Source organism: Myxocyprinus asiaticus, chromosome 9, assembly GCF_019703515.2.
Source record: "Myxocyprinus asiaticus isolate MX2 ecotype Aquarium Trade chromosome 9, UBuf_Myxa_2, whole genome shotgun sequence".
Taxonomy (NCBI): domain Eukaryota; kingdom Metazoa; phylum Chordata; class Actinopteri; order Cypriniformes; family Catostomidae; genus Myxocyprinus; species Myxocyprinus asiaticus.
In genome coordinates this window covers 43,326,975-43,346,856 of record NC_059352.1, presented here as the reverse complement: position 1 = coordinate 43,346,856, position 19,882 = coordinate 43,326,975, and the positions used below count along the sequence as shown (strand labels likewise).

The 19,882-nt window shown below is 38.7% G+C and overlaps 1 protein-coding gene across 1 annotated transcript in view; it reads right to left on the bottom strand.

Annotated features, from left to right (window-relative positions):
* abcc6a (ATP-binding cassette, sub-family C (CFTR/MRP), member 6a) overlaps window positions 1–19,611 on the bottom strand; it is a 30,372-nt gene extending 10,761 nt beyond the window's left edge. The window contains exons 1-20 of the mRNA XM_051707405.1: window positions 19,385–19,611; window positions 18,169–18,345; window positions 17,603–17,728; window positions 14,639–14,776; window positions 10,616–10,735; window positions 9,517–9,578; window positions 9,277–9,408; window positions 8,325–8,531; window positions 7,349–7,526; window positions 7,018–7,179; window positions 6,728–6,820; window positions 5,936–6,139; window positions 5,660–5,806; window positions 5,423–5,510; window positions 4,734–4,803; window positions 4,494–4,620; window positions 4,103–4,279; window positions 3,505–3,672; window positions 3,213–3,405; window positions 2,989–3,067 (exon numbers count right to left, since the gene is read on the bottom strand). Coding sequence (XP_051563365.1) covers window positions 2,989–3,067; window positions 3,213–3,405; window positions 3,505–3,672; window positions 4,103–4,279; window positions 4,494–4,620; window positions 4,734–4,803; window positions 5,423–5,510; window positions 5,660–5,806; window positions 5,936–6,139; window positions 6,728–6,820; window positions 7,018–7,179; window positions 7,349–7,526; window positions 8,325–8,531; window positions 9,277–9,408; window positions 9,517–9,578; window positions 10,616–10,735; window positions 14,639–14,776; window positions 17,603–17,728; window positions 18,169–18,345; window positions 19,385–19,426 — 2,690 coding nt within the window. The 5' untranslated portion in view covers window positions 19,427–19,611. The remainder of the gene's footprint in view (window positions 1–2,988; window positions 3,068–3,212; window positions 3,406–3,504; window positions 3,673–4,102; window positions 4,280–4,493; window positions 4,621–4,733; window positions 4,804–5,422; window positions 5,511–5,659; window positions 5,807–5,935; window positions 6,140–6,727; window positions 6,821–7,017; window positions 7,180–7,348; window positions 7,527–8,324; window positions 8,532–9,276; window positions 9,409–9,516; window positions 9,579–10,615; window positions 10,736–14,638; window positions 14,777–17,602; window positions 17,729–18,168; window positions 18,346–19,384) is intronic.
* Between the last annotated feature and the right edge of the window lie 271 nt (window positions 19,612–19,882).

Genomic DNA, 19,882 nt, shown 5'->3' with positions numbered 1-19,882 from the left:
AACTCTGTGGCACTATCAAAATATTCTTTTGTTTATTTGAGCGAACTGTCAAGCCCAACACAGCAACAGCAACCAATGGTGTGAGTTTGGGACGGGACCATCTGTTACAGCTGTAGGACTTCGAAGCAGAAGAGAAATTGAACAATCCTACACAGAATGACTTAAATACAGAATCTGCACTGACTTTCTCTTGAGCTATAAATTAATTCGGACTGGTGCCAGCAAGTCTGAGATTGTCGCATCTGGCAAACCTTAACTGCGGGGGAAAGCACAACAAAATCTTCCTCTTTGTTCTTAATCAGATAAACCCACAACTCATCACATGACTGATAAGTTGAGGGACTGTTCTATGACCACCATGGAAACCTTTATTGTTCTTCAATATAACCAACTGTCTACACTTAAAATTATTATACTAATCATTCTGGCTTACCAGCTTACATGAAGCTTAATTCATGAACATTTGTACTTTTATTTCACTACTATCCAAATACACAGCCGTATGTAGGATTTGACCAAAAATGGACAAATGCATCTAATGCAGATGATAACCCAGACAATAATGTTTCTCATAACGTGTAATGTATTATCCATGTTTAAAATTAACAAACTAAATATTAGGAAGTTTTATAATGTATTAGACTGAATTATAACTGTCATTTAATAAGAAAGTACAAGTGTTTGGTATGTAATTTATTGTTTTTTAAATTCCAGAGTGATGGTTTGAAGTATTTTTTAGTTATTTGCAGTTATAGTTCTCTTATGAAACTCATGATTAAAATGTTCACTTTTGAGCAGGAAACTCACAAACCTTAGAACAATAGGTCATAAATTAATTATCTTGAGGGTAGGACAGAAATGACCATGTGACAGCGAAATACACTTCTGATTGGCTCAAGACACCTTGGGGGTGCGGCCAACCTCATCTCAACAATAAAAAACCCTGCAACGAACAAACTTTGCTCTGTTCTTCATTCTTCTTCTTGCACACATATGACGGGAAGTCCCGAGTCTCCCTTGCAGGAGCCCCCGCTTGCGGGGCTCGGCCTGGTCATTCCATCACCCATCCATCGACACAACAGACAAAGACTTTCTATGGACCCAGCCAAGGAACCAAAGCAACGCAATGCAACTTACACAAGTACAAACCTCCAAACTTCGCTGAAAGTGCTGGTGTTTTACAAATAATTTTGTACCTGATTGCAAATCAAGGCATACTAAATTAAGTAATTACGGTTCTCATGGCATGGTCTGTAGACTACATAAAGTTCATTTTTCCGTTACAGATTATTTCAGTTTCATCTTAAGTCAAAGCTCACTCACCAACCTGTGTTTTATGTTTGTCTAATGTGTGTTTAGTTTTATGTTGTAGATTAGTTAATAAAGTTCTGTTTGTATTCAAAGAGAATTTGACTGTATTTCAGGGTTCCCCAATTAGTTCTCACCAAGGGCCAAATTCTGTCAACAATAACAAGCCAAGGGCCACCACCCTCGATGTTATGACAAAGTGTTTGGACTGCTGCTAATATTAGTAGTATTTTTATTGTTTTTATTATTATCTTTGTTGTTTTTGTTTTTGTTGTTAAAAGAGTCACAACATAAATATTCCATTTTTTTAGTTTTGTTTTTTTTTTAGTTCTTTTTCTCAGTATTAGAAGCCTGTTTTATTTATTCAAACAATTATGAACATTTTGTTTGTATACAGATACACAAAACTACACACATTTGTCTGTTGAAAATAATGAACAATCTCCATGTTCTCCATGTGGGTCAACTGTTCCTGCTTATTGGCAAAGAGGGTCTACTCCCTGCACTTTCCCAAATTGCAGATTCAATAATTAGAGCTATTGGCATTAATGTTATTATTGTTCTTGAGGATAATATAACAAAATATTGCAATAATTTCAATAAAGAAAAGGCTGTGAGCCAGTGTTTTCTTATATATTATGCATCTAATTTTATACGTGTATTTGTATCACACTACCTTGTGTTATATTATCCAGGCATTAATCCAGACTTTGGGAGTCTGTTTGGAATATACTCGTAGTAAAATAAATGTGCAAATATAAAGTTCTGTTCTAGATAACCATTACACCAAATTAGGTAAATAAATGCTTTTACAATGTTTAATATATTAATCTCTAGCATTAACAGCTGGGCAGAGCAGGAGACTGGTATAAATGTGGGTACAACAGCATCAGCGCTGCCTACTGTACCGGGGTGAAATTGTTTTTTGTTCAAATTTTTGTGTACAGACATTTCATCAGAAGTTTGTCTCGCAAACTCGTCATGGATTTGGTATAGACAGGCCTTTAGCGAGGGCCAAACATTGTCTCTCACATCCGGCCCCCATGCCATCTACTGAGGAACCCAGTGTATTTGATCAAATCATGTTGGTCCCTCAAAATCTGTTGATCCTAAAAAGCTGCATTGCCCATAAACCGTATTTAAATCTATTTGTGATATTTTCAATGGCTATGAAAGTAGTATTACTGTAAGAATTAATCTTACATGCCGATCAACTCATCGCTGGCTGAAGACTTTGATCGGACGTAAACATTAATTATTTTAATATTCCCCAAATCAATCGTTAATCCCCTTATTGTGCAAAATTCCTTGCAGTAGTTGTTGGAAAATGACGCAGGCATAAGCATACAGTCATAAGCTAACCATTATGCAAATTCCTTACATATAATTGGTGATGAATGCTGACAGTTGTAAATATAACCTGTCACAAAGTCACTAATTCCCTACACAGCCAATGGCAGATGGGGGAATTTTTCTGGAATCTGAAAGCAGTGATTATTTTTGCAATTCCATTTGGTGACACTAGTGGAGCAGAAATTACACACTTCAGCTTTAACAGACTATCTTGTTCAGCCAACTTTAACTACAGCCATTCAGCACCAATATCAGACTAAGTTTTCCTTTTCTGACTGTCATTTGAAGTCACATGCATTTATCTGCATTAGCACTGAAATCACATACCCAATAAGCTGCTCTTGGGACAGATCCCTGGAGAATGGCATGAAGTCTGCAACACTCAATCTTAAGGACTTTCTGGAGCCTGCAAGTAAATGATTTTAACATAAAACCAGTTTAAAAAAGGTTTATTCAGTCATACCATTTGGATATGACAGTTAGCTTTGTGGTGTTATTGAAAGAAAATAAATTGTAGCAAAATAATGAACCTCTCGGCACAGGAACATTACCTCTTTTAAAGTCCTCTGAAAAGCACTCTTTCCTTTCAGAGCATGCAAAGGTGTGGATGAAATCAGCAAAATCACCATTCCGGTTCAAAAGCTCCTTATATGAGCCTCTTTCTGAGATCTCCCCATCTACCAGAACCAGGATCAAATCCGCCTGAGGCAGGAAGCTCATTCCATGGGTCACCAAAACTCGTGTCTGTTAAAAAAAAAAAAAAACATTTTTAGATTTTGGAATATTTTGTGAGCAAGAAAATTACTCACTCTAACTGAAGGCTACACCGACAGTGATAGTCACCTTGTCTCTTAGTATGCCCTTGGGTCCAATGACTTTGTTAAAGATGTGCTGACCAACATGTGCGTCCACAGCAGACAAAGGGTCATCAAGTAGATAGACATCAGCTTTTCGGTAAACAGCACGTGCAAGACTCACCCTCTGTTTCTGCCCTCCAGACAAATTTATACCCTAGTAAAAAAAACACACACACACACACAAAAAAAAAAACACACTAGATTTATGTACTGATGCTTTCTCAATTGTTCTCATTGCTGAAAAGACCAGCTTACAAAAGCATGAATTTCCATGCTGATTAGTGCTGGTCTAGCTTGTGGACCAGAACAGCGATGTTCTTCACCAACAAAAAATGTTGGTCAGCCAGCATGGTCTTTCTGATGAAGATGGTTGACCAAGGACATCTTTCTTGGTGAAGCTAGTTGAGAAGCTTGTGGGGACAACCCATGCTGGGGACCAGCATCCAAAACACAACATATCCTTATGATAAGCAGTGCTGGTCTTTTCAACAGGGCTTATGATCTTATTGAATGGATATGACAATTGGAACTTCAGCTCCTACAGATTCAGTTCCCAACTTTGGGTAAGGTTTGAGGTTTCTCACCTTCTCTCCGATCTCAGTGGCATCTCCTGTAGGCAGGTTGTCTAGATCAGGTAGCAGGGCACATGCCTCCAGCACTCGCTGGTACCAGCTTTCTTTCTTTTCCCTTCCAAACAGAATGTTGTCCTGCAGGCTGGCATTCTGGATCCACGCTTGCTGAGGAATGTAGGCAATGGAGCCCTAAATAGAAAGAAGTGAGAAAATGCAGAGAACCAACTGTATGGCTATATATTTATATATATATTACAATATATTAATCTACTCTTTATGTACATTAAAGACAGGACTGTCATTTAAGTGTCATTATGGTGTCATAACATGCCATTCAGTACTACCATGATTTTTTTTTTAAAACTATATATGATAGACAGCTACAGTTGATTAGTGTATTTACCTTGACAGAGACATTCCCGCTTCTTTTTTCAGTCTCTCCGAGCATGGCAGAAAGCAGCGACGATTTTCCACTGCCAACATGGCCGACGACAGCAACCAGCGAACCACAGGGAACTTTAACGCTGATCCTGCGCACGCACACACACAGAAGACAAACTGAGTGTAGAGTTGCAGAAGCTTCTATACTAATTGCTTTATTGTGTTTTTAGGTGCCTTGTGTAAACATTCAGAATTATTATACCTTTTTAGACATGGAGGGCCATCTTTAGACCAGCTGAAAGTTCCATTCTCAAACACTAAACCATCCTCACCTGAAAGAAAAAGTGGAACAATGAAAGTGGAAAAGAAAATAATTCAATATGTTATGCCTTAATCACTTGCCATAACATGTAATTTCTGGAGACAGACTAGTGCACACCTGTGTCGCAAGCACAAATTGTTCTGGAGAGACAGAACACTTAATATTTTGGTGAGTTCTTCTGGCTATATAGACTTCTCCAGCATCTTGTGAAATTATAGACTCATTTTAATTATATAATCTAATTAGCGTCATCTTAGAAATAACAGTTTTCACTATCTTAAACAAGTAAGCCTTTGATTAATAAAAAATAATTATTTGCCTTTAAATAATCTAGCAGACAGAACTGCACTGATACCACACTCCTATGTAGGCTGATCCAATGGGTTTTCAGAGATCTCTAATTGCTCTCACTGGAGCTATTGCCAGTGAGAGGAAGCAAGACAGTATTAACGTCCAACTGTGAAATTTTGAGGCTATTACCAAACTATTGTTTGTCTCAATTCCATTCATATTTTTTCAAGGAAGAGAGGGACTGAGGGAAAGTCTCACTGGGTACAGATAATATTGAGTCTGTTTTTAGCCTTACTGATCTGTTGAAAAGTGATGTGTGTCATCAAGTGACCGCTCACCAGATTTAAATGGGTCTCTGGACACATTGTCTAGTTTAAGCTCATCTTGACAGAGAAATTTCCCCAGACGCTTAAGAGAGACGACAGCCTGGAACACAGGAATAATTTGTACATTTAAATCAAGATTAGTAGTCTACCAAAATCCTGAAATTAAGAAATAGGCAAACTAATCAGAAACTGCACCCTTAAATAATCAGGGCAGAAGGTAAATGGTGTTAGAGTTCATGTAATCTTTACCTGCATGGTTGTGCTCATGGCAAAAGGAAGCTGGCTGAGTGGAGTTTTCAGGATGTTGATGAGAGCCATCGACACAAAGATTTTCTGAGCATCCAGAACATTCTTGTCATCAATGAGCACATAAACTCCAAACATAGCAAAAGCAATCTGGCAAAAAATGGAAATAACTGAATAAGGCACATTGGTACATTTTGATTTAGATCCTTCTCACAAGTTTGTCCACATTAAAAGTGATAGCCCTGAGGCTGTAATTTATGAATCACTCTCTTTTCTCACCAAGAAGGATGAGGAGTTGAAGGAGGCAATGGACACAGAGTATAAGATCTGAGATTTCTTCAGAGTTTTAAGCTCCTTCTCTCTGTATCCCAGGACCTGCTCCAGAAAGGCCTTTTCCCAAGCATAGAACTTCAAGATTTTAATACCATTTAGAATCTCGTTCATTAACTTGACCCGTCCATCCATGTACTTCATTTGGATCTCCTGTGGAATGGACACACAACAGCCAACAGTCAAAACAGCAAGAGCTCTTGAGAGGACACAACTTAGTAAAAATTTACTGGTTGATCTTACACCATATGCTGTTTTTGTCAGTTTCAAAAAGAATGATTGATAAAATTCAAGAAGGCAAGAAATAGCTGAGAGATTGACTCAAGCAGTATAATGCCAAATGTCTGTTGTTTTCTTAAAAGAAATGAAACTTTTAGCTTTTATTGCCATTTGCCAGCGCTGTGGTTGCTTTACTTCGGAGGAAACGTGGAGAACTTCAAAGCAGTGAGGGAAGCTCGAATCCAACATGCACACCCATGCTGCGCTCACTTCACTATCTAAACCAGCTGTGGACCCTTCACGCTGACTTACTTTAGCACACACTGGGAGGAAACTGAGCCATCCTCTACAGTCTGCTGTCTCAAAAATCATCTTAGTGGATGAGCTGATTGAGGATCTAAACTAATGAGAATCTTATTCAAAATGAGCCATCTTTCTTTGAAATGATTCAAGCTAAGTGATCAGGGCCTCAGATGGAAGATATTTGGAGGATATGAATGCTGTGTTACAACAGTACAGTACCTGGAGTTTGCTTCTCTTCCTTGCAATGAATCCGTTCAAAGGGAAAATAAGGATCACTGTGGCGATGCCCGCTAGAGCCGATGGTCCTAAATGCTGAAAGAAGTTATATTTGATTGACATACGTTTTTCTTTGTGCAATACAGAAGCTGAAACAATAACCATTCAACCAATATCTCTAAATCCTAAGAATACATTTAATAATTTTATTTCTAATTAGACCAGAGAGACAGTAATTGAGGAGACTGAAAGTAATGAAAATAAGGAACTAAATGTGCTCATAGTGCCCTTACCTGCCAAAGAAAGAAGAGGCAGAGTGTGACCTCAATGGGCGCCAGCCACACTGCATTGAAATACACTACAAAATCCATTAACTTTTGGGTATCAGCAGAGACTAGATTCACTATTTCCCCCACTGTGCATGTTCTGCGTGCTCCACTATTCATGACAAGAGACTTCCATAAGAAAGAAAGAAATAAAGAAAGAAAGATAAAAGAAAGAAACACTGTTAGGCCCCTGGTTGACAACATGATAAAGTTTTGGGAAATTCCCCTTTGAATGGACCAATCATCTCACATGTTTACATACTGTATAGCAATGTCTTATGTTGGTGAGATTGCCTACCTTTCTGTAAACCAGGCCCATGACAGCTGTTTTCACCCGCATGCCCACAGTAAAGCAGGTGTATGTGTATTGGTGGTTGAAGACCGACTGAAGACAGGAGAGCAGGAATATAAGAGAGGCATAGAAATAGCCCTTCCACAGCGGAGCTTCCTCATCCTTCATAAAGCCTAACAACAGACTTCAAAAAAGAAGACAGGAGTGAATGAAGGAACTTTATAAAGAAATTTGCTAATTTGCTGATGTAACTAAGCATTTGGCTGGTTTCCTGTCAAAGAGACCACATGTGGTCAAGCACAAGTTTACTGTAGCACTTAAACCCACAGCTTTCTTTGAAAATTTTTGAAAATGAAGAATAGTAGATTTGTTGAGCCTAACAATAAGTTGCATGTTCCACTGGAAAAATGTTTTTCTGAATGCTAACCAAATGCTGCAAAATCCACATCAGTTATTCTGAGGGCAGAAGACCTTGAATGTTTCCACAGTTCTCACCAATGCCCACATTTTTTCGACAATAGATCCCAGTACAATAGATCTACTTGCTATAGTCTGGATAGCCCTGCTGAAGTTCACAAGTAACTGACTGATTTTGCTGGCTACCCTCCCTGAAGCTAGCATGTCTACGGCTGTGGTCATCTCTCACTCTCTCAAGCTTTCAGACTTGAAGCCATAATTGTATCTCTGTGGGCAGAAACAGCATGATCTCTGTCTGGCTGGTATGGTGTCTCTCACTCAAGCACCTGCCGCACATTGCCACTTCCTGTTTTCATCCCAAGATATTGTGAACCGTAAGATGTCTCTTCTAAAAATATTTTGATAACCTCGCAAGCTTTCTTGAAAAGCACAGAGCACATCTGTGTTTATTTGAAGGCAGAACTTTTCATAAACACAGCCCAATACTCTAAAAGCCCAAGGTTTATGAACTCAAACTGAAAACCAGGCCAGGGTGACTCATCTCTCAGGCATTAGGCTTTCTCACCTTAGAACCTGTGGAACTGCAAACATGAAAGCATCATGGAACATCAGGCACAGTGTCCCAGTAAGGAAGTAGGGACCAAAGCTACGCGCTAGTGTTCGTAAGAGACAGAATCCTGAACTCTGCTCTTTCTGGATCTTCCTGAGGAGCTGAGCCTGGTCTGGTAGTCGAGATCCCAAGGCAATACTGGTGCTTAGGTGGTTCTGTTGCCTGTAGATAGAGAAGAGGCAAATGTGCATAATGAATTGGTGCTAAAGCTTAAACACAGTTTTTAAGCTTGTCTCCCTCGTTTTAAGTTCTAATTGAAAACAGAATGACATTAAAAGATCCTGCGCCACAACGCAAGACAAGTTTTCACAAATTGTAAAATTTGACCTGTAAGGGCCTAAAAGAGCATTTCAGAAGACTTAAACATACTGGATGTTCAAAGCTGAAATGTGTTAACAAGCCAGCCAATTGACCTGTCTCAAACATGGACGCAGTAGGGTTCCTCTTGACTTATTTTAGGCCTGTTCATTTTGTGGGCATCTTTCAGATGAAAATATGATTGAATTGATCAAAGCATCACGAGGATCCACAACAGCATCAATAACCAATTTTGTGCCACATGTCTGATGACTTCAGGATTTTTTTATTAGCCATTCCAACTCAGAAAAAGGACATTTGATGTTTCAATGGCCTTTGGAGCTATTCCGAACACATTTTTGCATCTGTCCGCACTTTTTTTCTATGTACACATGCACTAGATAGATGTCTTTAACCGTTATGCCACTTCTTGCTCTTTTCCTTTCGTGTCGGGGCACTGCTTTTTTAGAAACTGTGTCAAGTTAAAAAGAACTTACATTTTTAAAGACACATCTCAAGACACCTGCGTTTTGTTATATTCGTTGTGCTGTATCTAGGTTTTTTTAGTGCAAGAATGCATTTGGTCTGAACGGCCTCTTAGAGCACTTACTGCTGTAACTTGGTGCGCTCCGCTGTCCATTCTTCCTCTAGGTCCGATATGATTCTCTCAGATGTATCCTCTTCTCTCAGACTCCACAGATCCTCTGCTTGTAATGGAGAACGGTATCCTTTAAAAATTAACCTGGAACCACAACCCCACACAAACCTTTGTAGTTCTTCAACTGGACCAAAAATCATTTAAAATAGGAGTTTTTTCACATAGGATTAAGAAACATATTTCATTTCCTACCCACTAAACCACCAAAAGAGGATCTTGGACAAGAATGATGCATCTTGAACAGGACATGCATTCTGAGAAAAAAAACACAAACAGATTGTCTGAGGTTGTCAGAATTATCAAACAGTCAAAATCCTAACCACAATGCTGCTAAATATACAAGGGATACAAATATATCGTCAACTATAACAAGACCTGTTGAAAGCTGTTCTAACATTATGCACAAAAGATGTAACCAGGTGTGAAACTGTCAACAGTCCTTTTTGGAAAAAGAAGATTCTCAGTTTTGTTTTCTTGGAAGGAGAAACCAAGTCGCTAGAAATCATATTTGGCAACAGTGAATTAAGAGTAAACAGTGAAACTTTGTGAGTAAGAGTTAGACCTCTATGTGTACTGTATGTGTGTGTTTGTGAGTGCCTTATGTGCCACAGTAACACACTACCACCCACAGTTTCATGCTCTCTCTCTCTCTCTCTCTCTCTCTCCCTCCTCCTCACCGGAGGTCTCACTCTTCAGAACACTGTGAATAACCCAGCACAGGAATTGACTGAGCCAGGAGGGGATCAAGGGGTGTGGTGCCAACGTCTGTGGCTTCAACCTCATCACAAACACACTAATTCCTCTTTGAGCTTGTTTCCTTGTTTTTCTCTGGAGCAGGACAGTGAGATGGATCATTATCTCACGAGGGGATTTAAACCATAAGACTGCAGATTACATTCTGTGAAACTGGTTTTTGCTTTGAGCTATGTGTGTAGTTTGCATACAACCAAACTGTAGGTGGAATGAGTCAATAATTTTCTTTAAAAAAAGCATGTATCATTATCTGGACAGTAAGACCACATAAAACCTGAGTGTATATGTAGATGAGACAAGCTGAATTCTGAAAAACTTCCAGAGTCGTGAGTGTAGTTAATATCTAGGCACCACATAGTTGCAGGAGATGATTGTAGGATGTCCTACAGCCATTACCATAATTCACTACAAAAGGGAGGGGTTGTTTACTCTATTACGTAAAACTGAGAGCAGACAACAACAGTTCACCACAGGATTGTTTGAGATGTATTATTTTGGGGGATGGCTTTTCAAGCTGCAGAGTTTGTGTTTTTCATACCTTGAGGACAGCTTTGCCTGAGGGTGCCCGGTCTGCAAAACAGCTAAGGAAGAGCTGCACCAACTGCAGGGCAAAGTAAGAGAAAAAGGCCAGATACCGCACAATATCCGGAGAAAGACCCTTGAAAACAGAGAAAACAGAATAGTTTAGAGAAAGAGAGAGATTTCAGGCAGACTGTCCATTTTAAATGAGTACCACAACCAAGGATTTCCCATAAACGAAAAGTGAGGTTATTCTTTTTACGATCCAAAGACTTCCCAACACATTGTTTATATGTTGCCTAACATTCTGTTTATATGGGTTGCTGGTGTACAATCAAGTCTAGCTTAACCAGCAAGACTTCCTTGATTATCTAGAATTACCTTTGGATAAAGCTGGGTGCACTGTATGATTTTTACGGTTGCTTGTCAGACTACAATATTATCCCAGAGAGATCTTGAGTAAAAGCATGGCACACTGCAACATTATGTCAGACTGTTCGTTACAGTTTGTAGCTCAGACTTTGGTCTTAATCGCTTGACCCCTTGACAGCATTGACTGGGTGTTGTAAGAGCAGTCACACTGCACAATAGCGACACAAAATTTCAGACACTTTCAGACACTTCCAGAACTTCGTCTGAGGCTAAGATGAATTACAAAGACAATTAATTGGACATCGATGAACATGTTACATTAAGCGATCAAAGACCTAGAAGAAGAGAACAGTGTGAACCCAGCTTAAATGGAATTTCCTTGGTTAACTATCTGTACCAGGGACCAGCTTCACCAACTTTTACTGGTAAACAACATGGCTTTGCTGGTCCACCAGCTAGACCAGCACTTTCCAACATAGACCAGCATGAGAACTGCATGCTGGTTAAGCTGGTCTTTTCTGCAGGGGAACTCTCTAAACCACACACTTGGGTTTGATGAACATCAAACCCAAGACAACATCTAAAGTACCTTGTATCTCAAGGACCATATTGTGAGGGCATTTCCATCAGGTCAATACAAATATCATGCAAGATTTCTCGGACAACGCATTGAAGAGCTTGTTGATGGAGAAAGCTGGAGACATGTTGTTTATCAAGTGATGTTATGTCCCAAACTAAGGATTGATGTAAAAATATGATCTGCTGTTTATTCTATAAGAAATCGTGCAGTGTGGGCTTGCCCCTTCTTGCTGTGACTTTGCCTAATGTCAGAAGACATGGGTGTGTACGGGCATTAACAACATAGTAAAGCTTATTTTGAACAGTTAAAGCTATACTATGTAACTTTTGGCCCACTAGCGGTTAAAAAATAAAACTGCATGCGTCTTGCGGAAGAACATTGTTTTGGTTGTGCTTCGGCTCTGCTCCTCTGCACGGATGAATGTGGTTCGAGGAACTGGTGTACACATGGATACAGGACGAAACGAAAGAAAGGAAAAGATGGATATCCGAAAAAATGTCGTCTGAGCAGGTAAATGCCATATCTTATGCTGATGTTTTTACTTATTGGAAACATTGATGTTTTGAGATCAACTACATTACAAAAGTTAGGCAATGTTCATTAACATTAGACATAACAATTGCTAGTCTGGTAAGATCAAACGTTGTAACGTTTTTTATAACTGCAGGATATTCTGGCCAAATAGACCATGGTAGTAACTAATTTATAGATTGTCATTGTTACCAACCAGTGCTCAACATAATTTCAAGACTCACATGTCCTTGGCAAGCCTAGGACTAAAGGATTTATTTAAATTTATTTAAATTATTATTATTGCCATTATAAAGAAAAATACATACATGTGCTTGCAAGTGAAAAGTTCTGCACTGATTACAGTATAATTATTGTATTGCACTACACACACATAGGCGTGTGTGTGTGGGGGGGCAGGTTTAAGTGGTTTATGAGGACTTTTTTTTAGGTTACAAACTGGTAGTTACAAGGGTATTATGCTATAAATGTGGTTTATGAGGACATTTCTAGTGTCCCCATAATTCAAATCGCTTAAAAAACATAATAAACGATGTTTTATTGAAAATGTAAAAATGCAGAAAGTTTTTTGTGAGGGTTAGGTTTAGGGGTAGGGTTAGGGGATAAAATCTATAGTTTGTACAGTATAAAAATCATTATGTATGTGGAGAGTCCTCATAATGATAGCTGCACCAACATGTGTGTGTGTGTGTGTGTGTGTGTGTGTGTGTGATTACACAACTATACATAAACCACATCAATAAAATATCTTACCTGTTAAGTAAGAAAAAAGCCATGTCTGGGTCGCTTTTAAATCCTTTCAGATCTCTGAGTTGTCACCACCTCTGAAAAGTTAAGCCGATGTTGATTCAGGTTTTATTACAGACTCTGTCGCTTTAACTTTTTGCTTGTAGACTCTGCTTTGTTTGGGGTTTCTTTGTTTTAACAACCAGTGATTCCCCGGAGGTTTGCTGTTATGAATGATCCATGGTAAATTTTTCTCATTTGTTGTGACAACAAACTTTCAGCTTCAGCTACTCCCACACCACACACGCGTTACAGTAGCAAGAGCTTATTTTCTCTGTGTATGGGTATAACGTCAGTACGCATGGGTGAATGACGTATGTATGCAATTTCCCGCGAAATCCGTCCCGACAGCTCTAAAATATAAATCTTTATTATAGGTTTATCAAAGTGTATTTGGGTAAAGACATGGTTTGGAAGATTAATGTTTGTTGCACTCTCTCATTAATAACATTTTGTTATGTTTTAACAAAAAAACGTTACATAGTGTAGCTTTAAGGCAAATCATGGTAAAAACCAAACTCCTTAATGGCCTGCTTTTTATAAATGAGTTACGTATGAAAAGAGCCATAAAGGGCCTCCAGTCACGCTACAATCTGGAAACTCATAGATTGCTGCCATTGAAGCCTCTGGCCACTATTTGTTGGTGAGGAGTCGAAAGCAGCTATATTTACAACATTTTTCACATGTGCTGTTCATATGCTGCGCACGCATTTTTAAAAAAACATAGTGGATTCTAAGTTTGTCTTCCTGGTGTACTGTATATAGCGCTCTATCTGAAGTCCTGGCTACTCTGTTGAAGCACAAGTCTCGTCTGAGACAAATCTGTAGCAAACATCCGCTTGGCTGTGGAGCCCCTTGCCAAGATAGAGGCTATATTCTTAACCACACCATAAAATAAAAAACAAGGCCAGAGTAGTTTTGGTGGTCAAAATGTAGGTCAGTCAAAATGTTTTCTCTTTCTTATTCAAGCATAAACTCAGCATGGTAGTGAGAAATATGCTTATCTGTCTTTATGTTTTGACCCAGTTTCTTGGGGTAGGAAGATACGGGTCAGAATTGCCTAGTCTGGTCTCTAAAGTTAAATTATCTTTCATGCTAGCTGTGATATTTTCCTTGGGCTGAAAATAACTGGATATGAAATGTCTTGGAAAGATGTAATTGTACATGGCTATTGACATAACTGCCGTACTGAATGTCATCTTTAAAGCACTTGTTATTAAGACGTGTCAGTGTGTTCAGATGTAAAGCAGGATCTCTTTTATAGATATTGAAAGGAAAAATGAAATTTAGAAACGACACTCATACTTCCACATCAGGTCCAATAGGGGCTAAAGTCAGATTTCATATTTCTCTATCAAACATATGTTTCAAACTAACACCTACTTGGACTTCACTTGAACTTATAATATGAATGTGACAAACCAAATCCGAACCTTGGGTGAATCAACAAGTGTACTAAAAGTAGACACTGTTATGCAGCTGTATGAGGATGTATGTTTGTGTGGGTGTGCTGTTATGTTTTTTCTTATGCCTCTGTACTGTATGTGTGAACATGTTTGTTTGAGCATGTAAATGTTTTTGTGTTTGAGCACGTGTATGTTTCCACATGTGCATCTGTGTTTGCTGCAGTCATCCATATGTGAATGTGTGTACATATGCCCATACACGGCTGTATGTTACTGTATGTAATGGTTTGTCCAGGGTTTTCAGAATGAAGTGTGAAATTGAACTTCCCCGGAATGGGGGTGTCTGTGTCAGTGTCATTTCTCTCACCTGCTCTAGAGCCAGCTGGATCTTTGCATGAAGCGGAATCAGGGAGCAGACAACGCCCAACAGCCAGAAGAAGAACAGGAAGACAGAAGAACGACATCCACGTACTCTCTCCCAATGAATCACACACACAGCTAACACCTGTCAAACACAGAGCTGTTAATGACATTGTTATCAACTGGAATAAATACAGTTCAAGATCAAGTTGACCCTGGATCTAAACTCAAACTTATGAATATGTACTGAATGATGCAAATTGAAACCTTATAGGTTACTATAGGTTAAATGCACATCCCTGCTAAAACAGCTTAAACCAGCCTAAAATAGTTTGATGGTTTATACTGGTCTTAGTTGATTTAAGCTTGTCTCTCAGTCTGGCTAAGCTGGTGTTTAGCTGGTTTAGCTGGGCGGAGCTGACAATTGCTCAAACCCCTTTAAAACCAGCCAAAAGACCAGCCTTATCAGGCTGGGAGACCAGCTTAAACTGGTCTACTCTGTTGTTTTAGCAGGGATGGCTCAATTAAGAATTTTATTTGAGTTACTACGGAACAACTTAATACAAAATATACAGAAACTTTGATGGTAGATGTGGTATGTTTGGGAAACCCTACTTTTAAAATTGTACTCTGCCTTTATTTGACCTGACAAATCCATCCATAAATAAACCTTATTTTTTGGCCTCAGCAGTTTTGTGTTTTGAGGTTATACTGGGATTTCCCTGTCTACCACCACAGCTGCCTCCTCTAATAAAACAGTAAAATGTGGCCTCTGTTGATCCTACATCTCTCTTAATTACTGTGAATTTTCTTGCTCCAAAAAGCATTCGACATTCTCCATTTATCCAAACCAGACTGTCACACAGTGGCTCTTACCCAATGCCTGGGATAATGTGTTGTTTTGAGCATGTCAATTCTAATTTTATTGGAGGAAACAGAATTTGTTGCAGTATCTCCTAGGTAGCGCAAAACATCATTTGATTATGTAACCAAGAGCCTCCTGGTGTGGTACAGATGAGGTATTTGGACAAGCCCCACAGATGCCTCCACCAAACCAAAGCCTTATAACCTCAGAAAAATGAGGTGAATCTTTTAAGAGGAACTCTTAATTACCTGCTAATGAAAGATGGCCACAGAGGTTTTGCAAAACCTGGAAACAAAGCACGTAAATGGAACATCTGCATTGTTGATGTTGTGTTTTGACTTCATGTTTCATAATAGTACACCATGACTCCTCATCTGGACAGTGGGAGGAATCTAAAGCTTCTTTTCAACCACAGACTTGGTACACAGCTAGTAATTATACTGGAGTGTTAAAAGCAATAGAAGACAGAGACAGATCTGCATCCTGTGGCTCCAAACACTAGCACACAGTGAAACCAGCAGCAGCTAGAAAGAGTAGCTAAGAATTATGGCAGACTTCAGCTCCAAATTGTCCCTTTTAACAGGTCTGAGTCCTGCTTTGTGGTATGTCTCAAATTGGTAAAAGTTAGCATTTGGGTTGTTAAAGCGGAATTGAGATCAGTGTGAATGGTGAACTCCATGAGTAGAACTCTAGGTCACAGATTCTAAGTTGAAAAAAGCCAGATAAACAACTCAGAAATGTGTGGTTGTTGTTGCTTTCACTTAATCTAAACTGTTGATTACACAAGCCCAGATATTACGCAAGAGAAACCTTAGGTGGTAGAGGAGGTTGGGAAAGGCAACAAAACAATATTTTCGCAATATAAAAGCTACTTTTATGCACCTAGTAAATACATCGCCAAAATGGTTTTATTGACCTGCATCTCTGAGCTTGGCTAAGCAATGACAGTGCTTTATTTTTATTTTCTATGTGTCCAATTAAGATTACAATCTTCTGCTGATTAGGGCATTAAAGGACAAAAAGGCACTGTTTAACTCTTAAGTGTTTTGTCCTTGAAACCAGCCAATGTTGATTTAGGTGTCTGAGGAGACCACAGATGGGTCATGAGTCTGGTCTGGAGGCCGTCTTTGCAGAATGCAAATGGAATATGCGGACAGAAAGAGATGATGAGATTGTGTTCACTAGCTTGAGCGTAGGCGTGCCCCTAACCTAGCTCACCTCGAAATGTCACAGTCTATTAGATGAAAACAGTTCCTGCTGTGTAAGGGTTTAGGAGCCACATTACAGACGTAAGCAGGTGTGTTGAGAAATGAATGATGGTCAGGAAGGGTTGTAGGAGTTGAGGAATGAAGCTTTAAACTTTAGTGTATATTTGTGTATGGGGGTAATGCATCCATCATTTAGGCTTATATTTCTTGGATGCTTTAGCCTGGACACCATGTTCCATACTGATATAACTGCCTGGTCAGCAAATTAAGTTAAGTTATATTAATTAAGTTATCTTAATAGTAAAGTGTGCAATTTCCAACTCAGTCTCATGACAAATTGTAATGTTGAACCAACGATTAACGTTTAACACCTAACCCAAAGCTAAACCTAACCATAAAATCTAACCCTTTTCCCAAATCCTAAACCTAATCATTATTTTATTAGGAAAATAACATTTGTGTATCATGAAGAAAAAAAACATTGGGCTTTGGAACAAGACAAGAGAAGTACAGGTTTGACATACATTAGCCATTAAATAAATATGGAATAAGTAACCAAATTTGTTCACGGATGTTTTCTTTCTTGAAATAAAGTGTTGGACAGGAGGCTAGCATTACATTTGATGCCTGTATTGTATTGATTTGAATTTATTTTTGTTGATTGATTGGTCTCTATGGGGAAGAAAGTCGCACCTTATCGTACGAGCCAAGTCGTACTATATCTTACATACTATATCTTACATCCTATATCTTATATCTTCTTTGCCCTCTCGTAGTAATTTTTATGAGCTGTCAAAAGACTGTTCGGAATTTCTGTCCCTCTAGTCACACCAATCGGAATTGCAATAATAATGACTTACAAATTCATAATAAAGATGGAACCTAAGGGTTACGTTACCACGGTGAGACTGCGTATGATTGGACTGAGCAAGAAGACAAGGTGTTGCTCGATTTGCTGTCTTCTTTCCAACAGGATGTAGAAGAATTCCACAAAACCAAAGGATGCCAAGAAGAACCCCAACAACTGTGAAAGAGCAAAGACAATTCATATCAGGGTAAGAGCTGAGTCACCATTCCAGAAGCTCTGGTGAGCACTGATATGTAGAGGACAGGTGTGATTTACATTATGATAAGACTAGTTGGGAATCTGCTTGACTCTAAACAAATGGAGAAACAACTATATTTCATACAAAATGGGATTTCGAACGGAAGAGTGAAAATCGAAATCACAGCTCACTAGAGTGCTAACCACACTTATACCACAAACTGAGGTTACACACACCACTTTCTTTTTCTGTCTTCCTCGACCGCTAAAGTGTGAACTCGACCCCTGAGTCTACCCAGACCACTACGTTCACTTTGTTTTGACACTCTCTAGTTTGGGTTTTACAGCCCACATAGCTGGTACTTATGAGCACAGGACAGGCTTGTATAACATTAACAAGTTTTAGTGGTCTGTCTCACCAGCTTGGCATTGCAGAGCGAAGAGAGGGGCAGCCGACCTCGGCCATGGCAATACAGATGAAGGCAGTAGAACGGAGAGAAGATCCACAGGTAGATGCATGGAGCCCACACCAGTACTGTGTTCTGGAAGCAGTCACTCAATTCAGGGTTATGTGTGTACCATGTCTGGTTCCAGTCCTAGAGATGAAGAGAAGGGTGTGGTATTGGTGATTTTTGACCAGTTATATGATATTAGACAACCTAAATTCCTTCTGAATGAAAAAATTTATACAATGGCCATACGTAACACTGTCTTAATCCAAACCATGTCCACACAGACCAGTTATGATCTAAATGTTCCAGAACATCCAAAATTAGGTTACAATGTTGTACTCTTCGTGCTTTGTATAGCATGCTGGTGCATTTTATATTGGACACTGGTAGTTGGGCATCAAACTAGCAAAAGTCTAGAATATGTATTGTGATTCAATCACATTTTTACTTGTTTACCAAATGCTTGTCTTGGCCTAGCTAGCTCATCAATGGCACAGGATATATGGGGCTGCGTCTTTTTCTTGTTTTTTCTATTCTGTTATGTTCCATTATTTAAGTCCTGTGACTGGACTCATTCAATACAATTAATTAGGAAACAGTCTGAATTATTTTCCCTTCAGATCTCACCCAGGCCTGCCAAGAATTCTGACAAGTGGAGCAAATGAAAGCAGTGTATCACAATTTTAAACACTTGATTATTACCATCTGCAAGCTCATTCAAAATATCAAATGTCATATAAAATAAATCATATTCTAAAATATGACCACAGTTAATGTATGTGACACATATATTAAATATTACATCTCTATGGAAAGTCATAACAATTAAGCAGCACAGTAAAAAAAAAAGTTATGTTCTGGTTCTTGGTTAGGGCAAGTCTTTGCATCATATACATATATTTCCAAAGAATTTTCATTATACATATAAAAATGTTGTAATTTTTTTTTTTACATTTAAAAAAAAAAAATGTAACGCATTGTATATAGTTATAAAATAATAAGGTTTCTAACAAAAATCAAAATTATAAATTATTATAATAAAATTAAAACATTTTTAAACATTGTTTTAAAACATTAAAAAATAATAATAGTTATAAATTTGGCACCAACAAAAAAATAAACTAAAAACTTAAGATATATATGAATATTAATCATGATTCAAGGTCTAACATTAGATGCTCACCCACAGAGGATCAAGTCCACTTAGACTGCAAAAGGTATCCATTCACTCGTCTGGTCCTGAAGCTGTACCGTTTCTGCTGTGTATCCTTGTTCTTTAAACTGTTCTACAACACAGAGCAATATCTGAGTCAAACTCTCCTTGAATCTCCTTCACTCTCTCTTCCACTTTTGTCACTCTTTGTCCCTGAGAACTTCTGGAAATGTCTGCTTTTTGACCACTGGTCTGACAGCTGCTTAGGTGGGTGGTTATATGCACTCTCTCCTCCCAGCCCTCTTTCTTAAACTCTCTCTCTGTCTCTCTCCTTCTCTATTTATCTGTCTCTCTTTCCCAGACTCCCACGTGTAGGTTCTTTATCAAAGCAGCACTGTGGTTTGTGCAAAGCTCTGTGACAACGTTCGAAAAAATCTCCACCCTTAACACTCTCCCCTCCTCTGCACCCAATAAAACACTATCAATCTCATTCTCCCCCAAGCATTCACCTCATCCCAAATGCAGAAA